At 40.7% G+C, this 12,898-nt stretch overlaps 1 protein-coding gene across 10 annotated transcripts in view; it reads right to left on the bottom strand.

Moving 5' to 3' along the window:
* Positions 1 to 12,898, bottom strand: part of ATF7IP (activating transcription factor 7 interacting protein) — a 112,165-nt gene that overhangs the window by 51,283 nt on the left and 47,984 nt on the right. For all 10 annotated transcript variants that reach the window (XM_061361791.1, XM_061361799.1, XM_061361817.1 and 7 more), the window contains one exon: positions 519 to 1,579. In XM_061361791.1, coding sequence (XP_061217775.1) covers positions 519 to 1,572 — 1,054 coding nt within the window. In that variant the 5' untranslated portion in view covers positions 1,573 to 1,579. Of the gene's footprint in view, positions 1 to 518; positions 1,580 to 12,898 lie in introns of those variants that run through there.

Genomic DNA, 12,898 nt, shown 5'->3' with positions numbered 1-12,898 from the left:
ACTCATACATGACTGTGTTTCTAATGAAATCTTTCCAATGCTCTCTTGGGTGGAAAAAAAGAAATTTTAAACAAATGGCACTTGTGACATTTCTGGATTATCAACATGTTTTCACTGATACTATTTCCTTACACATCAAAGAAAGTTCAGATCCTTTCTTACCCTCAACAACAGCTCATGAACTTCCCAGAAATTTCTCTGTTCCTTATCTGGCAACTACTCATCTTTCCTCTTGTTTCACCCACCACCTCACCCCAGTTTGCAGAATATGAGAAAAAAAACCTAAAAACCCAACAACCAACCAAACAAACCAGATCTCAATGATGACAGTGTTTTTGTGTTATGTACGTTTTTTTTCTGGGCCTCAAATTTTATCCTTGAAACCTGTGAGACTGTCACACACAACTGGAGGGTAAGACTGCTTTTTTTGACTGAGAAATGTATCAGAAATGTGCCATCCTAAGAAATGGACAAAATCCCAGACTTGGATTAAAACTACCAATTTAGAAAATTCTTACCTGGAAGACTTGACTTGTTTGGTACTATCGCTTCAGCACATTCCTCCTTCTCATCACAGGGATCCTCTTCATCAGACAATACTAAGAAAGCCTCTTTTGGCAGACTTTCATTGCTTTCCTGCTTGGATGGTGAACCTAAACAGCTGTCTATTTTTTCTTCTAAATCTGTGACTGTGTCATCCACTGGAAGCAGAGGACTTTTAGAAAAACAGCCCAATTCGTCTTCAGCAGGTGCTAGTTTTTCCAAAATTGGAATAATTTCATCTGTTTCCATAGAGTCAGTATTGTCCAAGATACGATCACTTGGCTCATCTGCTGTTTTCTGAACAGTCGTTTCTGGAAGACCTGTAGAGCCATCTTGTACGTCCTTTGCTTCCTGGTCAGCTTCCATACTACTAGAGATGGCTTCTTCTCCAACAGCATCTCCAACAGTTACTTCTTCAGTGCTCTTTTCCTCACTATATGAATTGGAAGTAATACTTAAGTCATGTGTTTCTACCTTCTTTTCCAAAGAGTCACTAATACCACAGACTGATTTACTTTCACCTTCCAATGGGATATCACTCTCTCTTTGGTCCAAATGATCTTTTGTATTATTTTTTTCACGGAAGTCATCCTTATTGCTACCAAGAACTCCATTTTCAGCCTCGCAAGCTAAAGCAGTGTCAGTATCTTTACCTTGCTCAGGAGTAACATTCTCTGGAGACAGTGCTAGAGGTTTGGGTTGTGTGTCACTGACTACGTTATCTGCCCTACTTTCAGGGCTTTTGGCTTCACTAGTTTCATCAGAAGCTGTTCTTCCTTCTTCAGAATTAACACATAAGTCCACTATGCCATTAACTTCCCTTTTGTTCTCCATACAGTCTGTATTGCTTAAAGGGGAATTTAAATCAGAATCTCCATTCTCATGCTTTCCATTTAACAATTTAACTTCAGTTGTCTTCAACAGCTCCTCTTTAACCTTATAGACAGCTTCAAGTTGTTGTCGATCACTTACTCTCATTGTTTTTCGTGCTTTAAAGACTTTTTTCTGAGGCTCATCTGTGTTATCCATCTTGACCCTTAAAAAAAATTCAGAAAGAACTGTGAAGGTAACAGATTATCACCATATTAGCATTCCTAAGAAAGACTGCAGCATTTGGCATATTTTAAAGAAAGCCAGTATCTACAGCAAACTGTATCTACAAAACCAAAGAAACACCTACCACCACAATTAAATTTTGTTTATTTGTCCTCAGAAGATGTGAATACATGTTTCTACAACCATGCAGCTGCTTGCTCACTCTCACCTCTACACCGCTGCCCCACCCCCCCACCCCTACATGGGATGAGGGAGGACTGGGAAAGGTAAAATTTATGTGTTGAGATAAAAACAGTTCAATAATTGAAATAAAAAGTAAAATATTTTATCAACAGTAACAATAGGAAAAAGAGATAGAGAAATAAAACTCAAGTCAGACAAGCGATACATTTGCTCACCCCTCGCTGACAGATGCCCAGCCTGTCCTGGAACAGCAATTGACCACAATCAGCCCCTCCCAGCCAGCTCTCCCCAGTTTATACACTGTGTATAATGTCCTGTGGTATGAAATACCCCTTTGGCTAGTTTGGGTCAGCTGTCCTGGCTGTGCTCCAACCCATCTTCGTGTGCTCCTCCTCAGTGGCAGAGCATAGGAAACTGCAAAGTCTTTGACTTAACAGTAAGCATTACTTAGCAACAACTAAAGCACCAGTGTGTTATCAACTTTATTCTAGACTAAAACTAAAACACAGCACTGCACCAGCTACTAAGGAAAGAATTAAACTGTATCCCAGCTGAAACCAGGGCAGTATGCTACACACACATGCATATGTGAAGATTACTCAGATCACACTACAATATTACAGTAATATTCTGACTACATGTCTTAGACCAGTTGTCTATTACAGTAGTATTACAGCAAAACCAGGTAATGAGGTTTTCTAGCTAAAAATAGATTGTGCTAATGTAAGAGCCAGCAGCCCCTCTTCTTGTAATAAAGTAAGAAAAATTCTTGGTCCATCAGTTTACATTTATTTTCTCTTTCTAAAACTGTGTAATTTCGTAAGATTCAAATATATTTAATAACTTAGATAAAAGACAAGATTTTTCTATTAAGTAACTTTTAAGAAAATTTCAATATATTGAACGAATTTTTGAATGCGTTAAGGTACTTTTTTTTTCTTCTCTATAGATAAAACAGACCTTCATCCTTCGTATTTATACAAAGGTTAACTGAATTTGGGTTTTTATAGCACTTTAATTCAAGGCCATCTGCGCTCCTGAAAAAGAGGTGTTGTAGCTCCTTTCCAAAAAACTTCCTTTTTCAAAGAAATCTGGTACTACTGCCCTCCATATAATTTTATTCGTTCTACTCACCCATGCAAATATTAAGAAAAATGAGAACATTAATATATTAAAAAATTTAAGGAAAACAGTGTTTGAAAATTTACTTCATCAAATCAATAAATTGAGCTAAATAATTTTGTTGAAATACAACATAATCTCATTTATTTATATTAAATTAATTAATTAACCAAACAAACCCATAGGGATTTTTAAATTCTACTCCCTACCATGTGGTCTTGTTTTAGAGATGATAATATTGTTCAAAAGCAGAAAGCAGTTAAGGAACTTGGTATATCCTAAATGAAACTCATCAACCAAGACCTTGAATGAGCTGATGCTAATCAGCTTAGCTCTGATAAAGCTACACCATCGTCATATGTTATTCCCCTCTAAGATATGGCTTTTCTTAAGTTTCTCAAAACTTTCGGAAGTTTACTTGGGTAACAGTAGTTAAAAAATACTACAGTGTAGAAAAAAGAAAATAAATTAGGAGTTTTATTTTTTCCAGAAGCATTAGATAAGCAAATGGCTCTACCACTGACACAGGAGAATTATTACACAAAGGACACATTTCAAATATTTGCTACAGTTCTTTTTGCATCTTCCCCTGATCTATTTCTACTCACAAAGCTGAGAAATTCATTAATAAACTGCATTTTGTCTTTTCAGGAAGGGGGTGTGTATGTGTATACATACACACACACACACACACACACACACACACACACACACACAAGACTATTGCCAACACTAGGTCAAATCAGCAATGCTTTTATGCAACCAACTCGCCAAATTCACAAAACAGCCATTCCGCAGCCTCAGAGTACTTAGACCCTCTATGTAACCATACTTGCCTACAAGTTTCATTTAGGCAGCCGTAACACTAGCCTTTAGCCTTCTCTTCATCAGCTGACAGTTGTTGAGCTCCCTCAGCACCCCACTGCAGGTCATGTGCTTTACTTTCCTATCACTTCCTAGTTTACTTTGGATAGTTTGTTCATAAAGGAAATTATTTAATATTCATGCACTGCACACCCACAGTATTCTAGGATAAGACTTGAATATATACTCTAAGGGACAATAAGAATGTGATTATCAAGACCAACTCTAAACCATACAGTTATGACAGACTGTATTTTACAATTATAAGGCTTCTTAGCACAGCCTGACAAAAATATGGACAATACAGAAAGCAATGTAGTAAAAAAAAAATTTTTTTTCCTTATTCCAATTTCCTATTAACACGAGAGTCCCTTCTACTTTATCTCAGTTCTCTTCTGCACAACAATTTAGAATCCTCATATTTAAGTAACTGACGGTGCTTAAATGACTACCTTCTCAACACAGGAACAGACGAACAAACAAATCTTTACAAATGGCTCTATTTACAGACTCTCAATAATACCATTTAAACACGTATTTCTGCCAGTCTGAACTGGATTTTTTGAACAGGATTGTCTATTACTGCATTGCCTCCATTGGGAGCAAAATATAACACCTATAGAAACACTCATCTGAAACATCACTTTGCTTGATTTTTGAAAATATTCACATCACATAACCATTTCCAGTCAGATGAAAGATGAGCTCCAAGTGAGCTCTTCGCATCTCTCCAGAGTTCTCTTCATGCTAAATACAGTATCTTCATATTTGTCCAGAAGAGAATAAGTTTCACATAATAATTCTAAGCCCTGAGGTTAGGAGAAGCGTATGAAAACCTCTAATAACGTACATGCAGCTTTTGAAATCGTATCTCTTCCTTTTTCCCAAGAACTCAGGCATGTTTCTTCACATTAGTATAAAAGCATGTATTAAACTGTCATGTGATAGAATACTGATCATCATACTCATACCCCATGCATATAATGCCCTACAACCAATGTGCAATGCTGTTACTGACATATATATTGTACAGCCGGGGGGGGGAAGAAAAAACTAACTTCAAACCTGGGCAGATGGAGCTCGTATAGACATGTAAGGCCATTCAGCTAAGGGAAGGACACTCTAATCAAACCTACGACCTGAGGACTCTGCTGTCAACCGTCCAAGGTGTAAAGGGTGGGGCCAGCTCTGCGCACGCTGAGCCTCACCTAAAAAATCCACTGCGCAGGCCCAAAGGGTTTACCCACACTTGCAAAGCCCTGTATCAACAGGTGAGGGATGAAATGGCAGGTGATAAGGTGCACTGGAAGTCGCAGACGCAACCCTGCATGCAGGCAGTTCAGGACATTAGTCGCTCGAGGCTGACCCAGGAGATGAGAGTCTTGTTCGGCAACATCCTGAAGAACCAAGCAGCCTTTTTTTCAAGGACAGCACTGCTTGCTCCATATGGAGAGAGGCCTAGAAAAGGTGGCCTAACCAAAGCTCATCTCCCCTTCCACCTGGTTGGCTAGCCGCGGCCAATGGGCATCTATGCACGAAAGCATACACCTGCCTATAAAGGTGTGTCCAGACTGACACTCGCATGTTGGAACATCAGGACCATGCTTGATACAGTGAACAGTGGGCATCCTGAGCACTGTTTTGCGCCAATTGCCCATGAATTGTCACGCTGCATCAAAAGGAGTGTGACCAGCAGGTTGAAGGAGGTGATCCTGCCCCTTTATTCTGCTCTCGTGAGACCTCACTTGGAGTACTGTGTGCAGTTCTGGTGTCCTCAACACAAAAAAGGACATGAAGCCGTTGGAACAGGTCCAGAGGAGGGCCACAAGGATGATCAGGGGACTGGAGCACCTCCCATATGAAGATAGGCTGAGAAAGTTGGGGCTGTTCAGCCTGGAGAAGAGAAGGCTGCGTGGAGACTTCATAGAAGCCTTCCAGTATCTGAAGGGGGCCTACAAGGATGCTGGGGAGGGACTCTTCATTAGGGACTGCAGTGACAGGACAAGGGGTAATGGGTTAAAACTTACTGTGAGGGTGGTGAGGCACTGGAATAGGTTGCCCAGGGAGGCTGTGAATGCTCCATCCCTGGCAGTATTCAAGGCCAGGTTGGACAAGGCCTTGGGTGATACGGTTTAGTGTGATGTGTCCCTGCCCATGGCAGGGGGGTTGGAACTTGATGATCTTGAGGTCCTTTCCAACCCTAACTATTCTATGATTCTATGACTTAACATCGATTTTGCTGCTCTCAGTGAAGTTCGCCTTCATGAAGAAGGTAGCCTTAAAGAACATGGTGCCGGCTATATACTCTACTGGTCAGGCAAATCCAAAACTGAAAGTCATCTTTCTGGAGTTGCCTTCATAATTAAAATCCCCATCGTCTCCAAACTTGAAAATTTGCCAATAAGTCATTCTGATCGTATTATCTCCTTACATCTTCCACTACACAATAAGCAACATTTTGTCCTTTTCAGCATATATGCTCTAACTCTGCAAGCTGACACTGCAGAAAAAGAAAATTCTACTCAGACCTGCGTCACCTCACTCGAAAGGTTCCTATAGAAGATAAGTTCATAATCCTTGGTGACTTCAACGCCCGAGTAGGTAAGAACGTTGAAGCCTGGAAAGGAGTACTAGGCAAGCAAGATGTTGGCAGCTGCAACAATAACGGTCACCTCTTAATAGAGTTTTGTGCAGAGCAGCAGCTTACCGTCACCAACACTATTTTCCAGCACAAAGACTGCTGGAAGACAACCTGGATGTATCCTCAATCTAAACATTGGCACCTTACTGATTGTCTTAGTGCGCCAGAGTAATATTTGTGACGTCTGTCACACCCGAGTGATGCCTAGAATGTCAAACAGACCACTGTCTTGTGCATTGCAAACTTAACTTCCACTTCAAGGCAAACCTAAGAGTGGTGGCATTCCGAGGAGGCGGCTCAATGTTAACAGTCTCTAAATAGCTGCAGTGAGGGACAACTTTCAGGCTAACGTTCAAACTAGGCTTGAAGACCAGCTCATAGATCCTTCTCCTGAAGCACTTTGGCAACATTAAAAATAGCATCCTGCAGTCCTCTGTAGATTCCATTGGGTTCTCCTTAAAAAAAAAAACAAAAACAAACAACAAAAAAAAACTGGTTTGACGATAGCAACAAGGAGGTCCAGGAACTGCTGACAAAGAAGAGATCTGCTCATCAAGCACACCTCGCTCAGCCACTCTGCCATGTAAGAAAAGCAGCCTTTTGTCTTGCATGTAGCAAACTCCAACAGAAACTTCGAGACATCCAGAGCAAGTGGTGGCTCAGCCTAGCAGAAAAGACTAAATTATGTGCAGATTTAGGTGACCACAGAGGATTCTATGAGGCTCTGAAAGCACTGTATGGACCAACAGTTCAGGTTCAAAGCCCCTTACTTAGTGCAGACGGCAAAATGCTTCTTACAGATAAAATCTCCATCCTAAATCGTTGGTCTGAACATTTTCAAACACTCTTTAGTGCTAACCATGTAGTCCAAGGCGAAGGAATCCAGCACATTTTACAACATCCGGTGAAAAATGAATTGGATTTAGCCCCTACCATGAGAAAGACTCTTAAGGCTATACAGAAGGTGAAAACTAGCAAGGCATATGGGGTTGACGGAATCCCACCTGAAATCTGGAAACACGGAGGCCAAACACTTCACACTAAATTTCACGAGCCAGTTGTGCACTGTTGGGAACAAGGTAAATTACCATCAGATTTTCATGATGCAATCATCATCACTCTGTATAAGAAAAAAGGTGTAAAGTCAGACTGCTCAAGCTACCGAGGTATAACTCTGCTCTCCATTGCTGGAAAAATTCATGCAAGATTACTATTGAACAGACTAGTACCTGCTATCACAGAAGAACTTCTACCTGAAAGTCAGCGTGGTTTCAGGGCTAACAGAAGTACCACAGACATGGTATTTGTTCTCAGACGACTGCAAGAAAAGTGTAGGGAACAGAATAAGGGGCTCTATGTAGCTTTCATTGACCTCACCAAAGCTTTTGACACTGTGAGCAGAAAAGGCCTGTGGCTGATCTTGGAACAATCAGGTTGTCCCCCTCAAGTTCCTCAAAATGATTATTCTGTTACATGAGGATCAGGAAGGGCAAGTCAGATATGGCAATGCACTCTCTGAGCCCTTCCCAATAACCAGTGGTGTGAAACAAGGTTGCATTCTCACACCAACTTTATTCTCAGTCTTCTTCAGCATGATGCTCCAAAGGGCTACGGTAGATCTCGACAAACAAAACAGCATTTATATTCAATATCATACTGATGGTAGCCTATTCAATCTAAGGCAACTGAAGGCCCACACTAAGACCATAAATCATCTTGCCCGTGAACTGCTTTTTGCTGACGAAGCCGCCCTTGTTGCCCACACGGAAGCAGATCTGGAGCATTTAACATCTTGCTTTGCGGAGGCGACCGAGCTTTTTGGGCTGGAAGTCAGCTTGAATAAGACAGTAGTTCTCTACCAACCTGCACCACAAGAAGATTACCATCATCTCCACAATACCATTGGCAAGTTAGAGCTTAAGTCAGTTCAGCAGTTCAGCTATCTGGGAAGCATTATTTCTTCGGATGCCACGATCGACAAAGAGACAGACAACAGAATAGCAAAGGCACATAGAGCCTTCGGAAAACTCCATAAAAGAGTCTGGTGCAATAAACACCTGAAGAAAAGTACAAAGATTAGTGTCTACAGAGCCATTGTACTGTCTACTCTTTTATATGGGTCAGAATTGTGGATCATCTACTGTCATCACCTGCGACTCCTGGAACGCTTTCATCAGCGCTGCCTCCGTACAATTCTAAACAACCATTGGACTGACTATATGTCAAATGTTACTGTCCTCGAACAGGCAGGGGTCAGCAGTATCAAGGCCATATTGCTGAAACCGCAGCTGCACTGGGCAGGGCACGTCTCTAGAATGAAGGATCACCGCCTCCCTAAGATTGTGTTTTACGGTGAACTTGCCACCGGTTGCCGCAAGAGAAGTGCCCCGAAGAAGAGATATAAGGACTCCCTGAAACAATACCTTAGCCTCGGCCATACTGGCTACCACCAGGTGTCCACCTTGGCCTCCAATCAGGAGACTTGGAGACAAACCATACGTAACGCCATTGATTCCTTTGAGAACTCACGCAGAACTAGTCTCGAGGAGAAAAGACAACATAGAAAGAATCATGCTCCGCCTATACCACCCAAGGAGACCTTTCGCTGTGCTTTTTGCAGCCAGATTTGCCTATCTGACATTGGACTTTTTAGTCATCAGTGCGCTTGTAGTAAGCGTGGGTAAAGCCCTTCCCAAATCTTCGTTCGCCAAGTCAAGCCATGATATTGTACAGTTGGACAGTTGGGGGGGGGGGGTGGTGGTGGTGGTGGGGGGGAAGAAAAAATTAAGTCTTTGCTAACCTTGAAAAATTCCAAAAGCTCCTAAGAGATGAGCAGCTAGTGAGAGTCCTCTGTTAATGCAGTACGAGGATACAAGGCCTCTATATCAAAATTAGACAGACAAATATTTTGCTCTCCTGGACTACAGTGCTTTCTTTTATAAGCATTACCCAGAATTTAAATGTTCTTCTATTACAAAATTCCCAATCCTAATTTTCCTATGTCTGAAAGTTATACTCACAGATTAATAAAATGTTCAGACAACTTAAAATAATTCGTTACGTGCATCACCTGAGTAATCATAAAATATAACTTTAAAAAAAATTCATATTTTCTGCTCTAGTTTCCTTAATCATCCAACCAGTCTTTCATTTATATTTTTAACATAAAATACAGAGTAAAAGGAATGGCACTTCTTTTTTAAATTTGCTAGGAACAGTAGTCTTAAAAAAACAAACATCAGAATACTTTTATAATGATGCGTACTTTTTTCTTAAAAATATACTAAATGGTGAAGCTTGAATTTCAATGTTTCAAAATTATATTTACTTAGTATGGTAGGATATTACCCAAAATGTAGTTAAAAAAACAAGCTCTAACATGGTTCAACAGTTAACCTTTACAAGAAAAAAAGGTCTCTTGTAAAATTCCATTGTTAGATGGTTATTTGAGTAACTTGTACATATTTTCAGCTCAATTCCACACCATCTGCAGCCAAAGAATATCCAATAAAAGTTCCAAAAAATACAAGCATAGATGCGATTAAAAGATGAATGCTAAACACTGGTTAACAGCTAAGCACGTATCACTGGAGAGCAGCCTTAGTGTTTCCAGCCATACCCACAAGGGAGCACACCGCAGCCAAGTAACAGACCTGGAAGAAGAAACAACTAAATCGGTAACCAGTCCAGTCAGGTTTGGTCATACCCACGCAAGACAATCAGCAGGCATCTGACAAATACTGCCTCCCAGTCTTTCAAATGGGTGAGAAGGTTGCCCTTCAAAAAGCAACTACAGAGGTTATGTGAATTCACTATTGCACAAATAAATAATTTAAAAGTAGTAGTGTTTTAAATAAAGAAACATTGGTAGCCTCTCTTTACACTTTGCCACACAGTTTAGCTGTGTTTGCTCTGTACTTCCCTCATCTGGTGCTTGGGTATTTTCAGTTTTTACCCAGTGTATGACTGAGTCACACAGAAGGAAATGAGTGGCTGAAGCAGCAAACCAATGGATGGGCATCTTTTATTTCAAAGAAAAGGATATGTATAGTGCCTCCTGCATGTAGAGCTAAGTGTGTACGGGTTAAATACTGTAAATAAGGTGGTAGGTTTTAGGTTGCCTTTTTTGGTTTATTTTTTTAAAAAACACAATTATAAATTTTGAACTACCACCACACATGAACATTGTATACAGTTCTTTAGACATCATTTATGAAAATTCTGTTTCATTTTTAGCATGAAAGTTGTATATACTTCACCATGAGATACAAATACACCATTAGGCACTTCCCTCCGTTTAACATTTGTAGATTTCATTCTCATAACTAGATGTGTGCTAGACGGCAAATTCAAACTGTGCCACCGCATCCAGGAATATGCAAAGGACTCCTCTTTCAGCCAGTTAAAAAGCCTTCCCTCTATTTCCTGATTTTCTTTTTTAATTGTTTTTAATTACTATTACTCTGTAGAGAGATTACAGCTGTAAAGCAACAAAGGAAGGTATTAGTTTAGCTGCTATGGATTAGCCTATAATCATGTGCTCATATGAGCAGGCCAGGAGCTGATCAAAACGTTAGCCAATCAGCAAGCAGCCTGAATCCTGCCTGGTAACAGGCAGCAGCCAATTAGAAGGTCACGGAAACATGGGGGGGGGGGAGGGCGGTGTCAGGGGAACTGCAATCTAAACAATGGTGCACGATGGAGTTTGCAGAATATCACCGGTCTAGAAGAGCATTGGCAAAGGGTTCCTGGAATGCATGGAGTGCTAGCCAAAAGCGCCACAACCATACAACATCTGCCAAAGCACAAGAACTACATGGGGAAGTTAAAGCCTTTGATTATGAAAAGCAGTGTTCCAACATGCAAGTGTAGTATAGCCAAATCAAGGAAAGAAAGGCAGCAAATGGGCAAGAGTATTTTGGTCTAGATGGAGAGTCCCAGGAAATTAAAGTAGCAAACAGAAGCTACCTTACGTATAAAGCAGTCTTCTGTTGAAATAATGTGCCAGTAATTTGTTTTTCTGCCACTAATGCAAGATACCACCAGCCTACTGAAAATCACATACAACTATGCCTTTATTTTAGAATGTATTAAGGAGAGAAAGTCTCGTAAGTGCAAACAGTATTTCTTCTAGCACACTACCACAGATGATTTGAATTCCCCTTCCTTTTAGGCTAAAATGATGTTAGTGTTAGCTGAACAAAGTGAAAAAATGTGCCATTTTCAAAGAAAAAATTAACGTCACCATGAGATCACTGCACAGCGGGAGAACAGGCTCCAGCCCCGTACTCGACTGGCTGGAAAGAGCAGTACACGGCAGCCAGTCAGACAACAGCTCCCTAAATCCTACCCAGCAACAAACCCCCAGGAGACCATTGGCAGTCAGGGCATGAACACGAGCATGGACTGTAGAGCACAGGCGAGCGGGGTTTGGGTTAAAACTAAAGATTTTCCAAAGAGCTGGTAAATTATGTAAGAAAACGGTAAGGGTTTTCAGTCTGAGGCCTGAAGCTGCACAAAAGCACTAACCCGCTAGTGCAGTGCACAGGCGGTGCACAGCCACAGTATGGATTTAGTGTTCAACCTGCAAAAGCAATTTCGACTACTGAATTTCTGTTATGTTCTATTGAAGAAACTGCTGATATCCAACATGGGTTCAAGTATGGCAGCTTGTATGCTCTCTTTAAACACCATGAAGTGCCCATACACTTCTGGTGACCCAAGAGAAGCACCAAAATCAGTGCTTTTCCATGAGTGCAGTATGACTTCTGCCATGAAAGTAGAGGCCATTCTCCTACACCTTTGCAAGCTGTCTTCTGAACAACCATTTTGATAAAACATTAAGTCCACATGTGGACCTACACCTACAAAAAACACCCAAATGTATTGTTACAGGCTTGGTAAACCTTGGGGAAATTCACAGTACAGTTTCAAATAGTCTGCATGGTCTTGCATACTGTACTTGATCGACAACTTCATGTACAAACTTGAACTATGCTCTCATCTTTCACTCTGGCATCACAGCGAATTAAACAGTTGTCCTGTGTCTTCTCTAAAATCAGAGGAATATACTGCCTTTGATTTTAGCTCATGAACCTGTTTCTCATACTAAATTTTGGATTTTAGAGTTCTTTTCTTAGGAGGCTGCCATGCCTTGTGGGATAAATTGATTCCTTGTGGGGAAAGAAAGACCCTTGTCAGGCCCATTTACACAACTAAGATCTTTCTGCTGCTGGTGGTTTTGCAGAATTGTCCTTAGATGGTTCATCAGTTTATGCCTGGTAACTACTACATATAAAGTAGATACTTTTGAAGATGGGAGACCAGAAAACAAGCAAGAGACAACTATTAAAATACATACTCATTAGCCCTACACAAACAACTGAAGAGCCTTACAAACATCCCCTTGTCGCTAAAAACCTGAAGCTTCAGCTCATTCTCCAAGAATGAGTTTTGCCTCTTTCTGTAAGCTAGATTTTAACAGCTATT

This window comes from Neopsephotus bourkii, unplaced genomic scaffold, assembly GCF_033783945.1.
Source record: "Neopsephotus bourkii isolate Nb327-2 ecotype Australia unplaced genomic scaffold, CSIRO-AGI_Nbou_v1 NB_107, whole genome shotgun sequence".
Taxonomy (NCBI): Eukaryota; Metazoa; Chordata; class Aves; order Psittaciformes; family Psittacidae; genus Neopsephotus; species Neopsephotus bourkii.
Note: the sequence above shows the minus strand (reverse complement) of the source record. Positions and strands in the feature narration are given on the sequence as shown.